The sequence below is a fragment of the Myxocyprinus asiaticus genome, chromosome 50 (assembly GCF_019703515.2).
Source record: "Myxocyprinus asiaticus isolate MX2 ecotype Aquarium Trade chromosome 50, UBuf_Myxa_2, whole genome shotgun sequence".
Classification (NCBI taxonomy): Eukaryota; Metazoa; Chordata; class Actinopteri; order Cypriniformes; family Catostomidae; genus Myxocyprinus; species Myxocyprinus asiaticus.
In genome coordinates, this window is record NC_059393.1 from 22034744 (window position 1) to 22054271 (window position 19528).

At 41.6% G+C, this 19528-nt stretch overlaps 1 protein-coding gene across 2 annotated transcripts; it reads left to right on the forward strand.

Annotated features, from left to right (window-relative positions):
- The first annotated feature begins 691 nt into the window (after positions 1 to 691).
- On the forward strand, positions 692 to 17067 carry LOC127438965 (glutaminase kidney isoform, mitochondrial-like). Of its 2 annotated transcripts, none has more exons than XM_051694915.1 (18): positions 692 to 934; positions 1122 to 1224; positions 1684 to 1805; positions 9343 to 9472; positions 9546 to 9625; positions 9723 to 9886; positions 10177 to 10235; positions 11217 to 11249; positions 11547 to 11605; positions 11689 to 11755; positions 12265 to 12315; positions 14327 to 14503; positions 15114 to 15245; positions 15343 to 15435; positions 15647 to 15708; positions 15820 to 15896; positions 16002 to 16065; positions 16545 to 17067. In XM_051694915.1, the coding sequence occupies exons 1-18, from the start codon at positions 762 to 764 to the stop codon at positions 16678 to 16680; spliced, it is 1782 nt and encodes a 593-aa protein (XP_051550875.1). In that variant the 5' UTR covers positions 692 to 761; the 3' UTR covers positions 16681 to 17067. The 2 variants fall into 2 exon arrangements, with proteins under 2 accessions (XP_051550875.1, XP_051550876.1); XM_051694916.1 differs by having other exon boundaries at positions 1125 to 1224.
- Positions 17068 to 19528: the final 2461 nt, after the last annotated feature.

Sequence of the window (19528 nt, forward strand, 5' to 3'; positions counted from 1 at the left end):
CACAAAGACAATGTTAAGCTTCATTTAATGAACCAAATAGCTTTCAGCTGTGTTTGATATAATGGCAAGTGATTTTCTAGTATCAAATGATCAATTTATCATGATTACTCAAGGATAAGGTGTTGGAGTGATGGCTGCTAGAAATGGCACCTGTCTAGATTTGATCAAAAATGACTTTTTACTGTTTTTTACATCAGTAATGTCCTGACTATACTTTGTGATCAGTTGAATGCCACTTTGGTGAATTAAAGTACCAATTTCTTTCCATAAGAGCAAAATCTGTACATTATTCCAAACTTTTGGCTGCCAGTGTATTTCAGTGATATCATTCAGGAGAAGGAACATGCATACTATTCCATAGTTTATCTTTAACACCACACATATCAATTACACTTCCTAGAAGGTTTATTTTTGCCAATTTCAACTCGCGTTTGACACTTAATTTTGAACACTGTTAATAAAACTTAATTAATCTATCTAATAAATATTTAACTTAAACAAGACACAAAAAGTGTTCTCTCAAACCGATAACATGTGAATTCGTCTTCTATGTTTCGACAGTAAAAGTTAGCCACCCACTGAACACAGTGACACACTGAACTTGAACTTTCGACGTCACTGTTGCTAAAGAGTCTCATGCGCTCTTCGGATTCCGAGCGCACCTGTTCGCGCGACTCTGAGGACGTCATCTGCGACACGGACTTGTTGGATTCCCGTTCTTACTCTCTAAACCTTAGCTCTATATTTCTGAGACTCTGGAAATGTTGTTTACCAGGACCCTACGACTGTCTAATGTTGGACTTGTCGAATTACTCACAAAAGACTTTGTAAAATGTAGCGCAGCCAGAGTCTCGTGGACGTCGTTCAGTTTATCATCGCGAATTCACATCGCGAGTCGCGAGTTAATCGCACCTGCCGCCGCAGATCCACCTGCGTAAGTCACATTTTAAACAGTAATAAACAATACGCTGTGATTTGAAGATTTACTGCATAAAATTCTTTGAATTGGTTTAGTGCATAGTGTTTTAATGTTTTAATGTACCACTGCATAAGCAAATATCAAGAGGAACAATATGTTTGGAGTTATTATGTATATTATGACAACCTTATTTTATTAAAAGCAGAAAAATGAAAAACAGAGATCTGTTCTCTGGACTGGAGGACATGCTTTTCTACACTATTACTGAAGGAGCCGAGAAAGTTCCTGTATCTCAATTCATTGCTGTGAGTTTTTCATTGACACATACAGTATACAAATAAAGATCTAACTAGATTTGAATTCTTCTGTACTGGAAGTATATTTAATAACAAAAACCATTCTGTATATTTCTTGCCTATACGACTCTTGGTTTTAGTACTTAATCCAAAACAAATCTGGACTAGATACACAACAGCTCTTGAAGTTTCATTATTTTTTCAGTCTACTAACAACTGGACAGTATCACTATATGTAGAGGCAACAGCTGAGAGGTGACACATTTATTGCAGTCACAGTCTAAGGGCTCAGTTACAGTACTGAGAGTTTTGAAGGGGAACCCCAATCAACCCTTCTACACATGTCTTCTGAAGTCTGATTTGAGTCCTTTTACTTCAGATTGCTTGATATTAGTCACACTTATTGCATTAGAAGATGTAAAACATACACATGCTGCTCCAGCAGACTATTGACATTCTATCTTAAAGGTTGTGAAAAGCACTGGGCTTCTGACCTCTGACCCAAGACTGCGCGACTGCATGGAGAAGATTCGTCAAACCATCCGGGAATCGGCCAGTGAAGTCATGATGGATCGTGAGTTGTTCCGAAAGTGAGTTTGTGATATCAAATTAATATGTTTGTTATTTGTCTCCACTGGTTTAGATTGCTGCCATGGCCAGCAAAACAAAACACAGCTGATTTTGAACTTTGGCACACATTCATTTAATATTTATTAATTAACAGAGCTAACACTGAGATTGTTTCATGGTAAACATTGTCTTCTCTGCGATGTCATCGACCTGTTATACACAACTGAAGGGCTGGTAAGCCATGCCAACAACTGTTTATAATGGAACAATATTCCTGCAGCAGCATTCAAACTAATTCTCTAATTTTAACATCTTCTCTCTTATAAATATCCATTGTACATGTTCCACCAGCAGACAAAAACAAAGGACTACAATACAATTTTCACTTTCAGTTCTTATCTTGTCCTTTTTTATTTAGTAGTCCTAAAATACATGGGGGCCTAAGGAGGGCTGCTCTGATGCCCCCGCTCTGACTTACAGTGAAACAATCAAGGGGCACTTCGCCCCCCAGACTAATGGCAGTACGATCAATGTTGCCCCCTTAAACATATAAGTGCCCTACCAAAGATCACGTCCTAGTACTGGTCCTGCATATATATATATATATATATATATATATATATATATATATATATATATATATATAAATGATTGGTAAAATGTACAAATACTTGTGTGGAGGCAAGGGCGTGGTCAAGCGTCTGTCTGGGGAGAGAGGAAGTGGTAAGGGTTTTCACTCTTGAGATGAATTGCTGGTAATTGCTTTTCTTTGTTCGCAATGAGAGACGGGGGAAATAAAAGGGGCCAGACCTCAGAGTGAGGGAGAGAGTGCCCAGCTGAAGCTACGAGTGTATTGGCCGCTGCCAGTCACACTGTATATATTGTTTGAGTGTTTATGTGAAGCTTTACCGTTATGCAGTCAAGCGAACGTGTTTTTGTGTGAATAATAAATTTACCTTTGAGTTGGATTTGCCGTCTCCCGCTTCCTCATTCCTTGAACTTTGTTACATTGGTGCCAAAATCTGGGAATTGAGGAAGAAGGATACGCTGTCATGGAGACGTTGCCACTGGAGGAAGTCTTCCGGTCCCTTGCCAGCATCCACCAGGGCCAACACCAGGCACTCATGGAGCTTCTGAGAGAGCAGTAACAGCGCTGTGAGGTGCTCCTTCAGGCCCAGGAGGAGGACCGGTGGGTGCTGTGGAGCTTAGTACCCCAGGAGGGGACGGCCTCCTCATCCCCAGCAGCAGCGCACCCCCATGTGTTGCTCACCAGGATGGGGCCTCAAGATGATCCGGAGACCTACCTTGAGCTCTTTGATCACACTGCCGAAGCTCTGATCGTGGCACAATAGCTTCCGGTCACCAACCTCCTGGACTACTCTGTGGTGAAGAAGTCCATCTTGCAATGGGTTGGCCGCAGCCCAGAAGAACACCACCAGCGTTTCCACTCCTTAACTGAGCGAGGTCGGCCACCCGTTTGCCTTTGCCCAGCAGCTCCATGATGCCTGCCGGTGGTGGGTGTTGGCCAAGGAGCACAGCGACGGCAAGGATGTCATCAACCTGGTGGTGCTGGAGCAGTTCGTCTCCTGGATGGCGAAGGGAATGGCCATGTGTGTCCAGTGCCACCGGCCAGTGTCGCTGGATGAAGTGATCCAGCTGGTGGAAGACCATCTGGCAGTGTATCCGGGGGCCAGCATGCCCCATGTCCTTCCCCATCTAATGTCTCCTCCCCTGCTCTCTTCCCCCCCTTCTGTCCTGTTCCGTTTCCCCGGAAACAGGTGAACATTCCCCCAAGACTGGCTCCCTGGTCATGGGGGTTCTCTGCTTCCACAAACCCCGTCTCTCCCCTCTCTTCATCCCAGGTGAAAGAGTCCGCTGCCATGAGTATGGAAGGGACGCTTGAGCTGTTCTGCTGGAGTTGCGGGGAGCCAGGTCATGTTCAAGAGCAGTGACCGGTAATGAAGGTGGGGGCCTTGATCTGGATCCCCGACACTCCACAGACTGCCCCTGATCAGGCAGGGATGTACCAAATACCCGTGAGAATTAAGGGGGGGTACATACCAAGCCTTGGTGGATTCAGGTTGTAATCAAACCTCCATTCATCAATGCTTGGTTCAAAATGCCGCATTAGAAGCAAATAATTGGGTGAGGTTGAGGTGTGTGCATGGGGATATTCGTGATCATCACGGTAATATTCCGGGGACAAAAGCATAATATTGAGGTGGTTGTTAGTCCTCGCCTCACCCATCCACTAATTTTGGGAACTGATTGGCCGGCTTTTCGATCACTATTGAAGGGGTTGTGTATGGATAGGTCCTGTGAGAAAGTACATCGGTGTGGTATATGTGAAGCACTGGCTGGGGAGGAATGGCCTGGACAGTCTGCAGCTGCTCCACATCAGGCTGATACAGGGGAAGGGGAGGTGTCATCCTCCCCCTCCCTTAGGGAATTCCTGGTAGGGGATTTTCCACTAGAGCAGTCGTGAGACGAAACCCTGAAGCATGCGTTTGGACAAGTGAAAGTGATTGATGTTTAATGTCTCCAGCCGGGCATCACACTCACATATCCATATTTTTCAATTATAAAAGATAGGTTGTATAAAGTGACACAGGACACTCAGACAAATTAAAATGCAACCCAGTTGTTGATACCAAAGAGCCATGTTATCCACGGGAAATGTTATTCCAGGCAGCTCATCATAATCCAATGGCAGGTCACTTGGGACAGGGGAAATGGCCAGTTTCTATTGGCCGGGCATTCACGGGGATGTTTGGCGGTAGTGTGTGGCATACCGTGAATGTCAGCTGGTGAAAGATTCCTTTTGAACTAATTGGCACGGACCTCATCGGGCCATTAGAACAGACAGCACGCGGGCATCCCTTTGCGCTAGTCCTGGTGGATTACGCAACACGATATCCGGAAGCAGTGCCGCTGTGCAACATCTCAGCACGTAGTGTTGCGGAGGCACTCTTCAAAATCAGCTGCGGCCCGTGCATTTTAAGACTAGGCCTTCAGTGTGATTCATGCCATTAAGAAAACAGTTTCACAATGAATAAGACAACGTATGCATTATTACGTGGCAGTCAACTAATAATACCAATTGACATTTTAAAAACACATCCACGCATGAAAGCCAGAACCAAGGAGGTCTAATACCAAGAAAAAGCTCTCTAATAATATTTGCGATTTAAATTTTGCTTGCAATAAATTTTGTTTTGTCAGGGTACATGGTTACTTTTCAAAACTTGATCTGACACTGAATGCTCAAGCAGCCTAATTTACACTTAAAAAACTCCTTATGTTGCTATAACAATGCAAAAAGCACTTACCAATTTGCTTGAAGTGAAAATCAGCCCTCCTTTCCTGTTTAATTAATCAATCGCATGATCATACAGAACATCTCAGGTTTTTAAATCCATAAGGATCTCTTTCTCAACGGCAATAACAGCAGTGATGACAGCTGACTCGTCAGCAAGATCTTGCGCTCTTTGCTTTCAAATTACGTACATCACTTAAAGCGTGATTGCGTCACTCAAGGTCAGCTAGAAGGCCTGGACTGAGACATATCCTAAACACCACACCCACAACAACAAATAAATCAATCTGATTGGCTGATGAATCTGACCATCTGACTTTAGATGCCTGTTCACTGCAGTGTTGAGGGATTCTGCAGAAATTCTGAAGGCCTGACAGGGTGGAGCTCAGACTCACGTGCTGCTTCAGCTAACGAGCTGCTTCGGCTAACAAGCATGGCTTTGGGCATGTGATTTGTGAAACAGTTGTCACACTTTGCTTGTAAGCATCGAGGAATAAATTCTGATTGGATACATTTTTTGTTTTTTTGCTATTCGTTTATAGATTAATTAGGAGTTGAAAGCGATTGAAAATACATAGGCAAAAAGGTCAATGAGAATGAAAGGATGAAAAAAATATGTATTTATTAGGCATTTTACACCTGCAGAGAAGGCTTTGCTGACCCTGAGAAAATGTTCAAAATTATCTTCCGAGTGGGGATTCCGGAATAAATCCTCTCTGATCAGGGCACGGATTTTATTTCACGTACACTACGCAAGCTGTACGAATTATTGGGTGTTAAATAGATTCAGACAAGCATGTACCATCCACAAATGTACGGCTTGGTTGAACGATTTAATAAGACCTTAAAGAATATGATTCGTAAGTTCATGCGAAGATGCTCGGAACTGGGATAAGTGGCTCAAACCCCTGTTATTTGCAGTGCGAGAGGTCCCGTAAGCCTCCATGGGGTTTTCCCTGTTTGAACTGTTATATGGGTGGAAGCCCAGTGGCGTGTTAGCCATCATGATGGAAAATTGGGAGGAGGGACCATCACAGAGCAAAAATGAAATTCAATACCTTCTTGATGTGAGAGCAAAACTCCACACACTGGGGTGACTATCACAGGAGAATTTGCTACAGGCGCAAGAACGCCAGTCCCAGCTGTATGATGGGGAGCTCAGCTACAGGAGTTTGCACAGGGAGATAAATTACTTGTATTGCTGCCCACATCAAGCTCGAAATTACTTGCGAAGTGGCTAGGGCCCTTTGAGGTCACACGGCGAGTTGGGGAAGTCATCTATGAGGTAGTGCGAATGGATGGGGCGGGGCACGTCAGATTTACCACCTCAACCTATTAAAACCATGGAGAGAGGCGGTCCCCTTATCCTTGGCGACGGTAGTTCCAGAGAGGGAGGAGCTCGGAATGGAGGTGAATCTAAAAGCCAATCAGTTCACCCCCATCCCTTGTGAAGACCATCTCTCGCCGTCACAACGTACGGAGATTGCCAGGTTGCAAAAGAATTTCTCTGATGTGTTCTCGCCTCTCCCCAGCTGCACTAATCTCATAAAACACCACACAGAGACAACCCCAGGGGTAGTGGTACATAGTCATCCCTATTGCTTACCCGAACACAAGAAACAGGTAGTAACAGGAAGAATAAAAAGCCATGCTTGATATGGGGGTAATAGAAGAATCCCACAGTGATTGGGCCAGCCCGGTGGTACCTAAGAGCGATGGCTTGGTCCGGTTCTGTGTGAATTATAGGAAAGTAAACACTGTGTCGAAATTTGATGCTTATCCAATGCCTCGTGTTGACGAACTGCTCGATCGGTTGGGCACGGCTCACTTCAGCATCTTATGGACAGGGTCCTCAGACCGCATGATATGTATGCCGTGGCCTATTTGGATGATATCATAATATATAGTTATGATTGGCAGCGGCACATGCAGCACCTTGGGGCCATTCTGAGGTCACTGCGACAAGCGGGGCTCACAGCAAACCCGAAGAAGTGCACAGTTGGGCGGGTGGAGGTACAGTATCTGGGGTTCCACTTGGGTCATGGTCGAGACCAAAAAGTTGGTGAGACACTTCCTGGGGCTGGCTGGCTATTATCAAAGGTTTGTGCCTAATTATACAGACGTCACCAGCCCACTGACTGATCTCACTAAAAAGGGAGCTCCAGACCCGGTCCAGTGGATAGAGCCGTGCCAACAAGTATTCACGCAGGTAAAAGCTGCACTTTGTGGTGGGCCGATTCTGCATTCCCCTGACTTCTCTCTCCCTTTTGTTTTGCAGACGGACACATTGGACAGGGGGCTGGGGGTGTTACTGTCCCAAGTGGTGGAGAGGGAGGAGTGCCTGGTGCTGTACATTAGTTGGAAGCTCTCTATGATAGAGACAAAGTACAGCACCATAGAGAATGAGTGCTTGGCCATCAAGTGCGTGGTCCTTACTCTCCGCTACTAGTTTTTTGGGATGAGCATTCACCCTCTCTTCGGACCATGCCCTGCTCCAATAGCTCCACCGCATGGAGGATGCCAATACCCGAATCACCCGTTGGTATCTGGCACTCCATATGTTTAAGTTCGAGTGGTGGTCCACAGGCACAGATGGCTATCGTGAATTTCCTCTCCAGAAAGGGGGGGGAGTGGGCAGGCTGGACAGTTCCCCCAGCCTGAGTTGGGCGGTGGGGGTATGTGGAGGCGAGGGCGTGGTTGAGTATTCGTCTGGGGAGAGAGGAAGCAGTAAGCGTTTTCACCTGAGATGAATTGCTGGTAATTGCTGTTTCTTTGTTCGCAGTGAGAGACAGGGGAAATAAAAGGAGCCAGACCTCAAAGTGAGGGAGAGAGAGCCCAGCTGAAGCTACGAGTGTGTTGGCCACTGCCAGTCACACTATATATATCGTTTGAGTGTTTATGTGAAGCTTTACAGTTACAAAGTCAAGCGAACGTGTTTTTGTGTGAATAATAAATTTACCTTTGAGTTGGATTCCCATCTCCCGCTTACTCATTTCTTGAACTTTGTTACAACATGTCACATGCTTGTGTGATTAACATTTAATGACGTTCCAAACATAAGTTTGGGAGGAGCTTGTTTATATCGGCCTAAGTATATATAAGCGGCTGCTTCCCTCTATCTAGATTAAATTCTTCTGGCATCCCTCCACATCTCCACCATTATATTTTATAATGCCTATACCAATTATTGTTCAAAATTATCTTTCTATTTCTTGCTTTAGTCAGATAGCCCAGGTGGGGGGGGGGGTTTCAGAGCTCAGGCCCAGTCCCGTGCTTGAGCCCCTCCATTATGAACAGCATGCCAAATCCGTTTACCTTAATGTGCTCCAGGACAGCTTGATCTCATGAACATTACATTACCATGGCAAATGTTTTGCAAATGAAATTACATGATTCATTACACGTTTCGCTGCAGTTTCCCAGTGAACTGTCCAGCGGGGTGCACCAAAAGCGAGTGAAATGGTGTCGTGATCAGACAAAGTTTTTAAGGTCAATATTAGATGGAGGTTTTAAAGAGTAAAACTTACCTCCCTAACCTAAAACTTTAGCCTAAACCTAACCGATCATGTCCTAAAAGCAAATGAGAGGTGAACAAAACACCAAAACAGCAACACATAAACCTAACCAATAATGTCGAAAAAGCAATTGCAACATAAAAAGCACATTTTCTGATGCAACCATGTCATTTTGTGTTGCTCATATGACACTTTTGTGTCACGTGTCAGCTTGCGTGCTTGGCTGGCCTTGAACCACGGTCTTTTGAGTCCCACATCCAACACTCTATAAGGTGAGTTACCGCGCAAGCTGATCACATTGGAATAAGTGTGTAAATGTAGGCGATTCTGTAATACAATGTGTCTTTTTTCAAATGATGCGTTAGAGTAAAAGTGTTTCAATATCATGACATCACAGTGTGTGAGTAATAGAGTGAAAAATAAGTGTTTGTAAAGTCATAATCAGCTGTTGTAGTCGTGATTTGTGTAAAAGTGAATAAAATGCACAGTTGTTGTAGGGAGTGTTAATTTCACCAGGAAACTGCGGCAAAATGTAGAGCACGGCACGTAAAAGTCAATTTGCAAAAATATAGTTACAGTAATGTTCATTATATGAGACTAGGACTATATGAACCAGTGAACTTGTGAATTGGGGCTTTTCCTGCAAATATTTAGCTAGGTTATGTTTGACTAGTTGAGAATGATGTAAGCGTTCTCATTGGATAATCTTGATTGATGTCATGACAGGTGTGCGGGTGGCAACATTGTTCTACTGAGTCTCGCTTTCAGACGGAAGTTTATCATTCCCGAGTTTGAGGCATTTGTGAGAATCATCGACCAAATTTACCAACGAACAAAGCTGCAGGACAACGGGCAGGTATGTCTTCATATCCTCAATCACTTATTTGTTAGGTTGGAGTCTCTAGAATCTGTTTTTGTCCTTTTATTAGGTTACAAAATACATTCCCCATCTCACCAAGTTTAGTCCTGATCTTTGGGCCGTCTCTCTCTGCACAGTGGATGGTCAAAGGTACATTGATTTAATGCAGTAAACACATTTTGGAAAACAAAAATAATATATTACTTTTTAATATGAAGCTATGGCATGCAATATTGATTTGTTTAAGGCACTCAATTGGAGACACAAAGGTGCCGTTTTGCTTGCAGTCGTGCGTAAAGCCACTGGAATACGCCATCGCTGTGCACGAACACGGTACAGAACAGGTGCACCGTTATGTGGGAAAGGAGCCTAGTGGATTCACATTCAACAAGCTCTCTCTGGGCGAGGACGGTGGGTGAGAAAATATTGTAGCAGAAGTACTCAATGGAATAGTTCACCCAAAAATGGAAATTCTGTCATCATTAACAGTCTCATGATTCCAAACTCATATGGCTTTCCATCATTTGGAACACCAAAAGAGGTGTCCAAAAAGGACAAATAAGTACCATTAAATTAGTCTAAGTGTTTCAAAGCCATACGATAGCTTTAGTTGAGAAACGTTTATGCACAAACATGTAATAATCAGAGATAAGTTATCTTTATTTGTTCTATTCGAGTTGACGCCGCTTTTCTATTCCTAGATAAACCTCACAACCCTATGGTCAATGCTGGAGCGATTGTCATCAGTTCACTTATCAAGGTAAACAAATAACCATTGGCTGAAAGCGTAAGTGACACCTCAGTTGACAAGATTCATAGAGATTCTAAAACTGCCACTGTAACCCAAATTATTTATAAATATATGTGTTTATACAGCATTTGCATTGAGCATTGTAGGATTGTGTATATTTGTTTGTTAAAATGGTAAAGATCAACTGAAACTTCTTGCACAAGTCCAAAACAAACAGTGATATACGTATATGTATTGATGTGTGGATTGGGCCAAGAATTCAGGTCAGCTTAAAAAACCTTTGGCCCAGAATTCCATCTCTGAAGTGTGTGGACAAACCAAATGCCTCGGCTGCATGTGCCGTTTGGTTTAGCCTGACCTTGGTTCCCACTTGTGAAAAGCTATGAGCTGGAGTATTAGTGGTCTGGCATGATACCAGCCAATTAGAAGCATCATATACAGTAGGTGTGTTTGAGCTGTTGTCAGAATCAGATAGCTGAACCAGTCAAATCTGAACCTCTCAATCTAGCCCGGTCTGTGCTCACAAAGTTTCTAGTGTTCTACAAGACAAGCTTGAATCCACAAAAGTCACCTAAACAATGTCATGCATTGTAGTCTTTGAAGTAGAGGTCGACCAATAGTAGATTTTGCAGATACTGATGACTAAGGTGGTGGAGAAGGCCGATAACCAATTAATGGGCCAATAATTTTAAATATCGATTTAAAGAATGTTACTATGACGGGCACAGATACAGAGGCTACAAGGGTCCAAAGTGAATAAAATCCCAGATGCAGATTATTGTTCAACCAAAATCCCAATAATAACCAGAAACATTCAGATTTGGTGCATAACACTGCACCATAATCATCATGAAAACTATCTGCATAGATTTTTGCCATTAACGATAGTTCCAAAAAGCAACAATTGGCACTGATTGATCGTTAAAACTGATATATCGGTCTACCTCTACTCTGAAGTATTAAAGTATTATTTTCTCTCTTTCTATCCAGCCTGGTGCCAACAAGGCGGAGAAGTTTGACTATGTAAGTTGAACATTGAATGTTGTTATTTGAGGATCAAAGGCCGAAGTATACTTCAATTTTTCACGTGCTGCTACGTCTCATGCAAATTTCGTCATCATCACAATGTGTAGACTGTTTACGTGCAGCCTATTTTTTCTAGACATGCAGACAGTCTGCATCTGTGAGTGACGTCTGTGCATGCGGAAAAATTAAGTATACCCCAACCTTTAAAGTGAGATCTCAGACACTTTATTAACTCTTTGGTAATGCCTTCTTCTCTTCAAAGAAGTATTACTTACTTTTTCATTTTCCTCCCAGGTGATGGATTTTGTAAAGAAAATGACAGGCAGCGAGTATGTGGGCTTCAGTAATGCAACGTGAGTCTTGCGTTTTGGCAATTTACACTTGTTTTGCACTCAGTTTAATTGGCATTAATTTTCGTTTGATCGTCATTTAACAGGTTCCAGTCAGAGAAGGAGACCGGAGACAGAAACTTTGCCATAGGATACTACTTAAAAGAAAAGAAGGTTTGTTCTTAAGTGATGCATCACTTAGAGTGATAAATCTATATACAAATATTTTTACAATAATAATAAATAAAAATTAGACCCCATAAAGGATTTTTTTTTTTTTATATATGTTTTAAAAATACATAAGAAAAGGCCAAAAATATATATAATATGTAATATATATTTTATATAACAATAGAATACATAATAATATATTTAAAATATATTTTTAAAATGATTTTTGAAATAATGTAGATATTACTAAGTACTGATATTTTATTGCAATTTTTTTATATTTGATCAAAATATAAAAAATAATATTTTATCAATATATATAAATATTTTTGTGATATATTCTCACTACATTTTATCTTCAGTAAACATTTATTTGTTTAGCAGACACTTTTCAAGAAACATTTTATCACTATGTTTTTTATCAAACCCTTATGGAACCCAAATTTAAAATAAGTTTTTAATAAAACAATATTCCAGAGCTCACTGAGAGATTGTGACGTTCCTCTTTGCAGTGTTTTCCTGCTGGAGCCGATATGATAGATGCACTGGACTTTTACTTCCAGGTTGGTCCATTTGACACTTCATTAGACTTTAAAGACAACATGGAATGGCTTGACAAGTGCCTTTTTCTTTTCTGTGTTGATGTATTTCCTTTTGAAACAGGATGTTGAGACAGGACTTGTCTTTATATTAAAATAGCCAATAGACTTAAGATTAAAGCACAGCCATGAACCATGGTCGTGTCTAGAAGGGATCCCTCTCAAGTCAAGTTCCTGCACATTCGCATTCTATTATTATGCTATGGTGCTTTTTCCGCTCTCCTCAGCATATTAATGATGGAGAGCATTAAAAATGTCAATAATATCAATAATATAACATTATTACTATTATTACGGAGTGACTATTTACACTAGTTGTACATACTGCGATACAGTGCAGCTATTTGCACTCAAATAACGCTAAAATGGTGGAAACAAAGAAATTAAAGACAAACTTCATCCTTAAGTATTGCTGCCTGAGTAGCTCAGTGGTAAAAGACGCTGGCTACCACCCCTGGAGTTCGCTAGTTCGAATACCAGGGCGTGCTGAGTGACTCCAGCCAGGTCTCCTAAGCAACCAAATTGGCCCGGTTGCTTGGGAGGGTAGTGTCACATGGGGTAACCTCCCCGTGGTCGCCATAATGTGGTTTGTTCTCGGTGGGGCGTGTGGTGAGTTGAGCGTGGATGCCGCGGTGGATGGTGTGAAGCCTCCACACGCACTACGTCTCCGTGGCAACGCACTCAACAAGCCATGTGATAAGATGCACGGGTTGACGGTCTCAGACACAGAGGCAGCTGGGATTCGTCCTCCGCCACCCGGATTGAGGCGAACCACTACGCGACCACAAGGACTTAAAAGCGCATAGGGAATTGGGCATTCCAAATTGGGGGAAAAAGGGGAAAAATCCAAAAAAAAAAAGAAAAAAGTATTGCTGCAAGGGCTCAGTGTGTAAGAACAGTATAGATGTGTTTTCCATGTGGACAACCTGGGTTCAAATCTGCCTTTTGACTCAGTTTTCCCCATCCTCTTTTCTCCACTCTTAATATTTAATATTCTTTAATACTATATAATAATAAATAAAATTAATATAAAGTTGATTTCCTTGCAGTGATTTGGTCACGAGAAGGCAGAAGATGTAGAGCTGAATGTTATCAAATTTGTTAAATATTTATTTTAGAGCTTGAATTGGTCATCAAGAATAACTTAAAATAATCTTTTACGAGCGCTCCTCATTGCTGTGCAACTTCAAATTAACGCCGCATAAGAATCTTGCGAGATTGACGTGGGAAGGATCCATTCTAGACATGACCATGAACCATGCTACTTGCTATTGCTAGTCAGAGGCAGGTGGTATTTGGGGGAAGGGCATTCTTATTCAAGAGAGCATGTGAATGGACAGACATTTTGATATTACTGTTATATCTTCCTGAAAAAGTAAGGCTGTACATTTTTGAAGAAGCTTTCTGTTTGGGGCCTGGGAAGCTCAGCGACTATTGACACTGACTAATACCCCTGGAGTTGCGAGTTTGAATCCAGGGTGTGCTGAGTGACTCTTCAGCACCCTGGCAGCCAGGTCTCCTAAGCAACCAAATTGGCCTTGTTGCTAGGGAGGGTAGTCAAATGGGGTAACCTCCTCGTGGTCGCAATTAATGGTTCTCACTCTCAGTGGGGCATGTGGTAAGTTGTGCGTGGATCGTGGAGAGTAGCATGAGCCTCCACATGCTGTGAGTCTCCGCGGTGTCATGCACAATGAGCCACGTGATAAGATGCGCGGATTGGCGGTCTCAGAATCGGAGGCAACTGAGACTTGTCCTCCGCCACGCCACCACGAGGACCTACTAAGTAGTGGGAATTGGGCATTTCAAATTGGGAGAAAAGGGGATAAAAAAAAATAAAAAAATAAATAAGAAGCTGTCTGTTTTGTCAACTTTTAAGAGTGCACTAGCATGCAAATTAGCCTCAAAGCTAACAGACATGAGCTAATTGTGATTTCATGCTATTTTATTTCATCTTAATCTTGAAAAAATCCCATAGCTGTGCTCCATAGAAGTCACCTGCGAGTCCGGCAGTGTGATGGCCGCTACACTGGCTAACGGAGGCATCTGTCCAATTACAGGAGAGATAGTTCTGAGCGCCGAGGCCGTACGGAACACACTCAGTCTCATGCATTCCTGTGGGATGTACGACTTCTCCGGACAGTTCGCTTTTCATGTGAGTCAAGAAACCTAGGTCTGATTTTGGTTGAGTTGAGGAATCTGTCCAAAGAAATCATAAAAAATGGGTTTGCGTTCTGTCAACACATGCATCAGGATGACACTTTTAGAGCATCTCACTGTGGTTGCATCGTATTTTACTGGTTTTCAGTGCCTCTAACCATGAACAGCGCATTTTTAGCATGCTGTCAGGTTAAATGTAGTTTGAAACTATTAAAAAATGCATGTTTAGACTCCTGCATTCTGCTCCACCCAGCTGTCTTCAAACATTTGTCAGTTTGTTGTCTGTACAGCTGGAGTTACGCTTAATGCCCCCTGATGACTGAGACTTGCAAAAACATAGAAAAATTTGTTATTACACGGTACGGGGACATCATTAATTGCATTATTATTTTTTATGCATAATTGTTTTTTTAATAATTAATGGCACTAAATTAGCATCTTAAATCGACAGCCTTAGTTTTTATTATTATTATTTACATATTTAAATAGCATGTTTACATTGCTGGCAAAGAACATTTTCAACTGGGCCAAATTAACAGATTAACTAGTAACATTTTTGTCTGACAAACACTTGTCGTGAATCTCTATATCTCTGTATGTTTCAGGTGGGCTTACCTGCTAAATCAGGTGTGTCCGGTGCCGTGCTGCTGGTGGTGCCAAACGTGATGGGCGTCATGTGTTGGTCGCCCCCTCTGGACAAAATTGGAAACAGCGTCCGTGGAATCAACTTCTGTCAGGTGATTCTACTCCCATTTTTATTATCACCCTTTTTTTATTCCACACTATACAATTTTCTTTAATAAATTACACATTTTGTTACCCTTCTGTAATTAGGAGCTGGTATCTTTGTTCAACTTCCACAATTACGACAATCTGAGGCACTTTGTAAAGAAGCAGGACCCTCGCAGACAGTCTGGGGATGACAGGGTAACAGCAAACCAGAAAATATTATCTATTTTGGAGTGTTACGGCATGATTTGAGATGTTTTTACACATTTTACACAACTTACACATGTTCATCAAGAGTCTTTAAAATAAGTATAAATGTAAGGCTGTTTTATAGACTGGATATTTGTTCCAGAAATGAATGTCAGTATTGCTATTCTCTCAAACCCAATCTGCTTCTTTGGTGTTTTAGAACAAGTCTGTAGTGAATCTGATGTTTGCAGCTCACAGTGGAGACGTCTCAGCACTGAGGAGGTCATTTTATACAATTCACAATGTCTTTACTCTGGCTTTAGATTTTTTTTGTAAGCGCTACGGAAATTTGATTTACTTTTTTTTTAGATTGATCTCTCTCTTTCTTCTCAGGTTTGCTCTCTCATCCATGAATATGGAGCTGAAGGACTACGACTCTCGTACACCTCTCCATGTAGCTGCTGCAGAGGGTAAAATGTTTTTTTGTAAACTTAAAACTTATTTTACTGTCATATACTGTATGTTATTTTTTTATTATGATTATAAATTTGTTCTGTGTATCTGCTTTGTTTCAGGTCACATGGATGTTGTGTTATTTCTGACACAGGTCTGCAGAGTCAACCCTTTTGTTAAAGACCGGTACAGAGCCCTGTTTTTTCCCAAACCTTTGAATGAATGAATGAATGAATGTTACATTTATATAGCGCTTTACACAGTGAACAGGGGACTCTCCTCAACCACCACCAGTGTGCAGCATCCACTTGGATGATGTGACGGCAGCCATAGTGCGCCAGTACGCTTGCACACTAGCTATTGGTGGAGAGGAGAGAGTAGAGTTATAGAGCCAATTAATGGATGGGGATTATTAGGAGGCCATGCTTGAGAAGGGCCAATGGGGGGAATTTGACCAGGACACCGGGGTTACACCCCTAATCTTTACGAGAAGTGCCCTGGGATTTTTAATGACCCCAGAGAGTCAGGACCTCGGTTTGACGTCTCATCGCAAGGACGGTGCCTTTTTACAGTATAGTGTCCCCGTCACTATACTGGGGTATTAGGACCCACACAGACCACAGGGTCATAATTTGGTCATAATTAACTTCCTATCTCTTAACCAGGTGGGGAAACATTCCTCGAGATGATGCCATGCAGTTTGGATACAAGGACGTGGTGAAGATCTTGCAGGAATATGAACAGAACTGCTGTCAATTCGCTTCTCAGACTGATGCAGACAACCTCAACCGCCAATCATAGATTCCAAATCACCCCCGCCCACCCCCCCAATAATCAAAACAAGCAAGTACAAACCCCCCTCCCCCCCAAAAGAACATGTAAATTCTTCACACTGTAACCCCCACAATGTTCACGGCCCAATCCAAATGATCTTCTCTGAAGGGAACAGTTTGATCTGCTGTAGTTTTTACAGACTTAAATACAGTTCCTTAGAACTGAAGATCAAGCCATCATGTGTACTAAGAATAAGGGCACATTTATGGAATGGAGAGAAAATGGTCTCTGTTTTTTTTTTTTTTATTTTCATGTAAATATGACATTTTTTGTAAACAACTTGTGTTATGTATGTGTTTTAGCTTGACAGCATTAACCTGAATGAAAATCTGGATGTCTTGTCTATACAGTATAACAAGAATGTACAGTATTTTGTGACTAATAAACAAAACCAAACAGAAAATCCCTCTTTTATTTTAACATACAGTATACTCATGTATGTTCTAATAAATTATAATAAATGAAATGATAATTATTTTCTAAATTTAGAAGCTAAATATGAAAATTCAGGTCAGACACAAAATGGATCTGACACTCTGGTAAAACTTTGGTGTGGCTCAAAATGTCTGAGGGTAAATAATAACATAAAAATACAATTTCTTTGAGAAACTCAAAGGACATGAAAATTCTATAATCACTCAGTCCTTTATGGACAGGACCTTGAATATTTAAAAAAATGCATTTCATTGCAAGATGTAATTCTTTTAAGTTAACAGTAGATGGCAATACTCGTACTTGTTTAATAGGTCACACTTTTATGGGCAAATGTGTCAGGGATGACGTACACCAAAGTCTTTCTAGCAAGTCAGTCCACTGGCGTCCATCTTTGGAACGCTCATGGGGAGCTATTTTTCAACAGTGCACCACCCACTTATTAAGTGTCTGAGTTCCAGAAGTATTTTTCCCATTCATTTTTGGCATAGACTTTTCATAAAATTCTCCATAAAATTTATAAGCCATGAACCAAACCAACCAGCTCCGAGGTGAATTACATCATCAAAAACTTTGTTTTGAGGTAAGAAAAGTATTTGAAAATCTGACATAAGACTGTGTACTTAACCGTCTTTCACATGGGCACAAACTACAATCCCATGAAGCATTGCGAATGATGCAATTTAATAAAAAACAATGAGAATATATCAAACTATTGATTTTAGATTGTTGATTATAGGGATAGAAACAATATTTTTTTATGTTTATTGCAAAATATTTGATATGTACAATTAGATAAGTAGTTTAAGGGAAAAGGGAGCCTGACTCAATTATGTCACTCACAGTGCGTCATGGCAGTGGGCTTTCTTGGACATGGTTCTCTGATTGGTCAAGCGTAAAAAATAACAAAATGTTATTAATGAGAGAGTGCAAAAAAAAATCCATCTTCCAAACCATGTCTTTACCCAAATACACTTTGATAAACCTATAATAATGATTTATATTTTAGAGCTGTCAGGCGGATTTTGTGGAAAATTGCATACAATTCACCTGTGCATATTGATGTCATATCCATACACAGAGAAAATAAGCTCTGGCTACTGTAGCACGTATGTAGCAAGCCAGATGATAAGTCACTTATAGTCAGGACATCAGGACAGATGGGCCTACTATTCCTGCAAACCAATAGGGAATTTCACAGGACACCTTCTTGTGCCCATCTGGACTATTTTTTAATAATTCTTCTATAAAAACATGCACTAGACAGACACTTTTGACCATTGTCATGCACCTTGTGCTGTTATTCAAAGATGCTGTGTCAGGATATATCTTTTAAAAGCAGACGAATCCAGGGTGTGCTGAGTGACTCCAGCCAGGTCTCCTAAGCAACCAGATTGGCCCGGTTGCTAGGGAGGGTGGTGCGTGTTGTAAGTTGTGCGTGGATCGCGGAGAGTAGCATGAGCCTCCACATGCTGTGAGTCTCTGCGGTGTCATGCACAATGAGTTATGTGATAAGATGCGTGGATTGACTGTCTCAGAAGCGGAGGCAACTGAGACTTGTCCTCCGCTACCCGGATTGAGGTGAGTAACCGCGCCACCATGAGGAAGTAGTGGGAATTGGCATTCCAAATTCCAAGTCTCAGTTGGCGCTTCTGAGACAGTCAATCCACGCATCTTATCACGTGGCTCGTTGTGCATGACACAGCATGTGGAGGCTCATGCTACTCTCCGCGATCCACGCACAACTTACCACGTGCCCCATTGAAAGCGAGAACCACTAAACGTAACCACAAGGAGGTTACTCCATATGACTCTACCCTCCCTAGCAACCGGGCCAATCTGGTTGCTTAGGAGACCTGGCTGGAGTCACTCAGCACACCCTGGATTCTAACTCGTGACTCCAGGGGTGGTAGTCAGCATCAGTACTCGCTGAGCTACCCATGATGTTAACCATTCACAATATAGGACATTTATATTGAAGTGTAAAGGACACGCTGAAGCCAAAACTGAGCGTTTCAGACAGAGGGCCAGAGACGAGGTGGAAAATGATCATATATTACTAAATTCTGACTGCTTTGGTGCAAAAAAAAACTTTACTAACACTATCAGGGGACCTCAGGGAAAATAATACAATTATTTAAAAAACGAGTATGTCATGACCCCTTTAATCAGTATAGACTCTCAATAAATTAACTTCCTTTTATTACACAACTCTCTGGAATGCTTGATGCTGATTGGTTTAACCATTGTGTTCTGCGGTCAAACATTTTTGTGTAATGCCCACTAAACTGTATATTTGATTTTCTACAAAGCTCCTTCACAGTACATTTTTTAACACTACATTTTAAAATAAAGAACTCACTCAGCATATTGTGAGATTTAA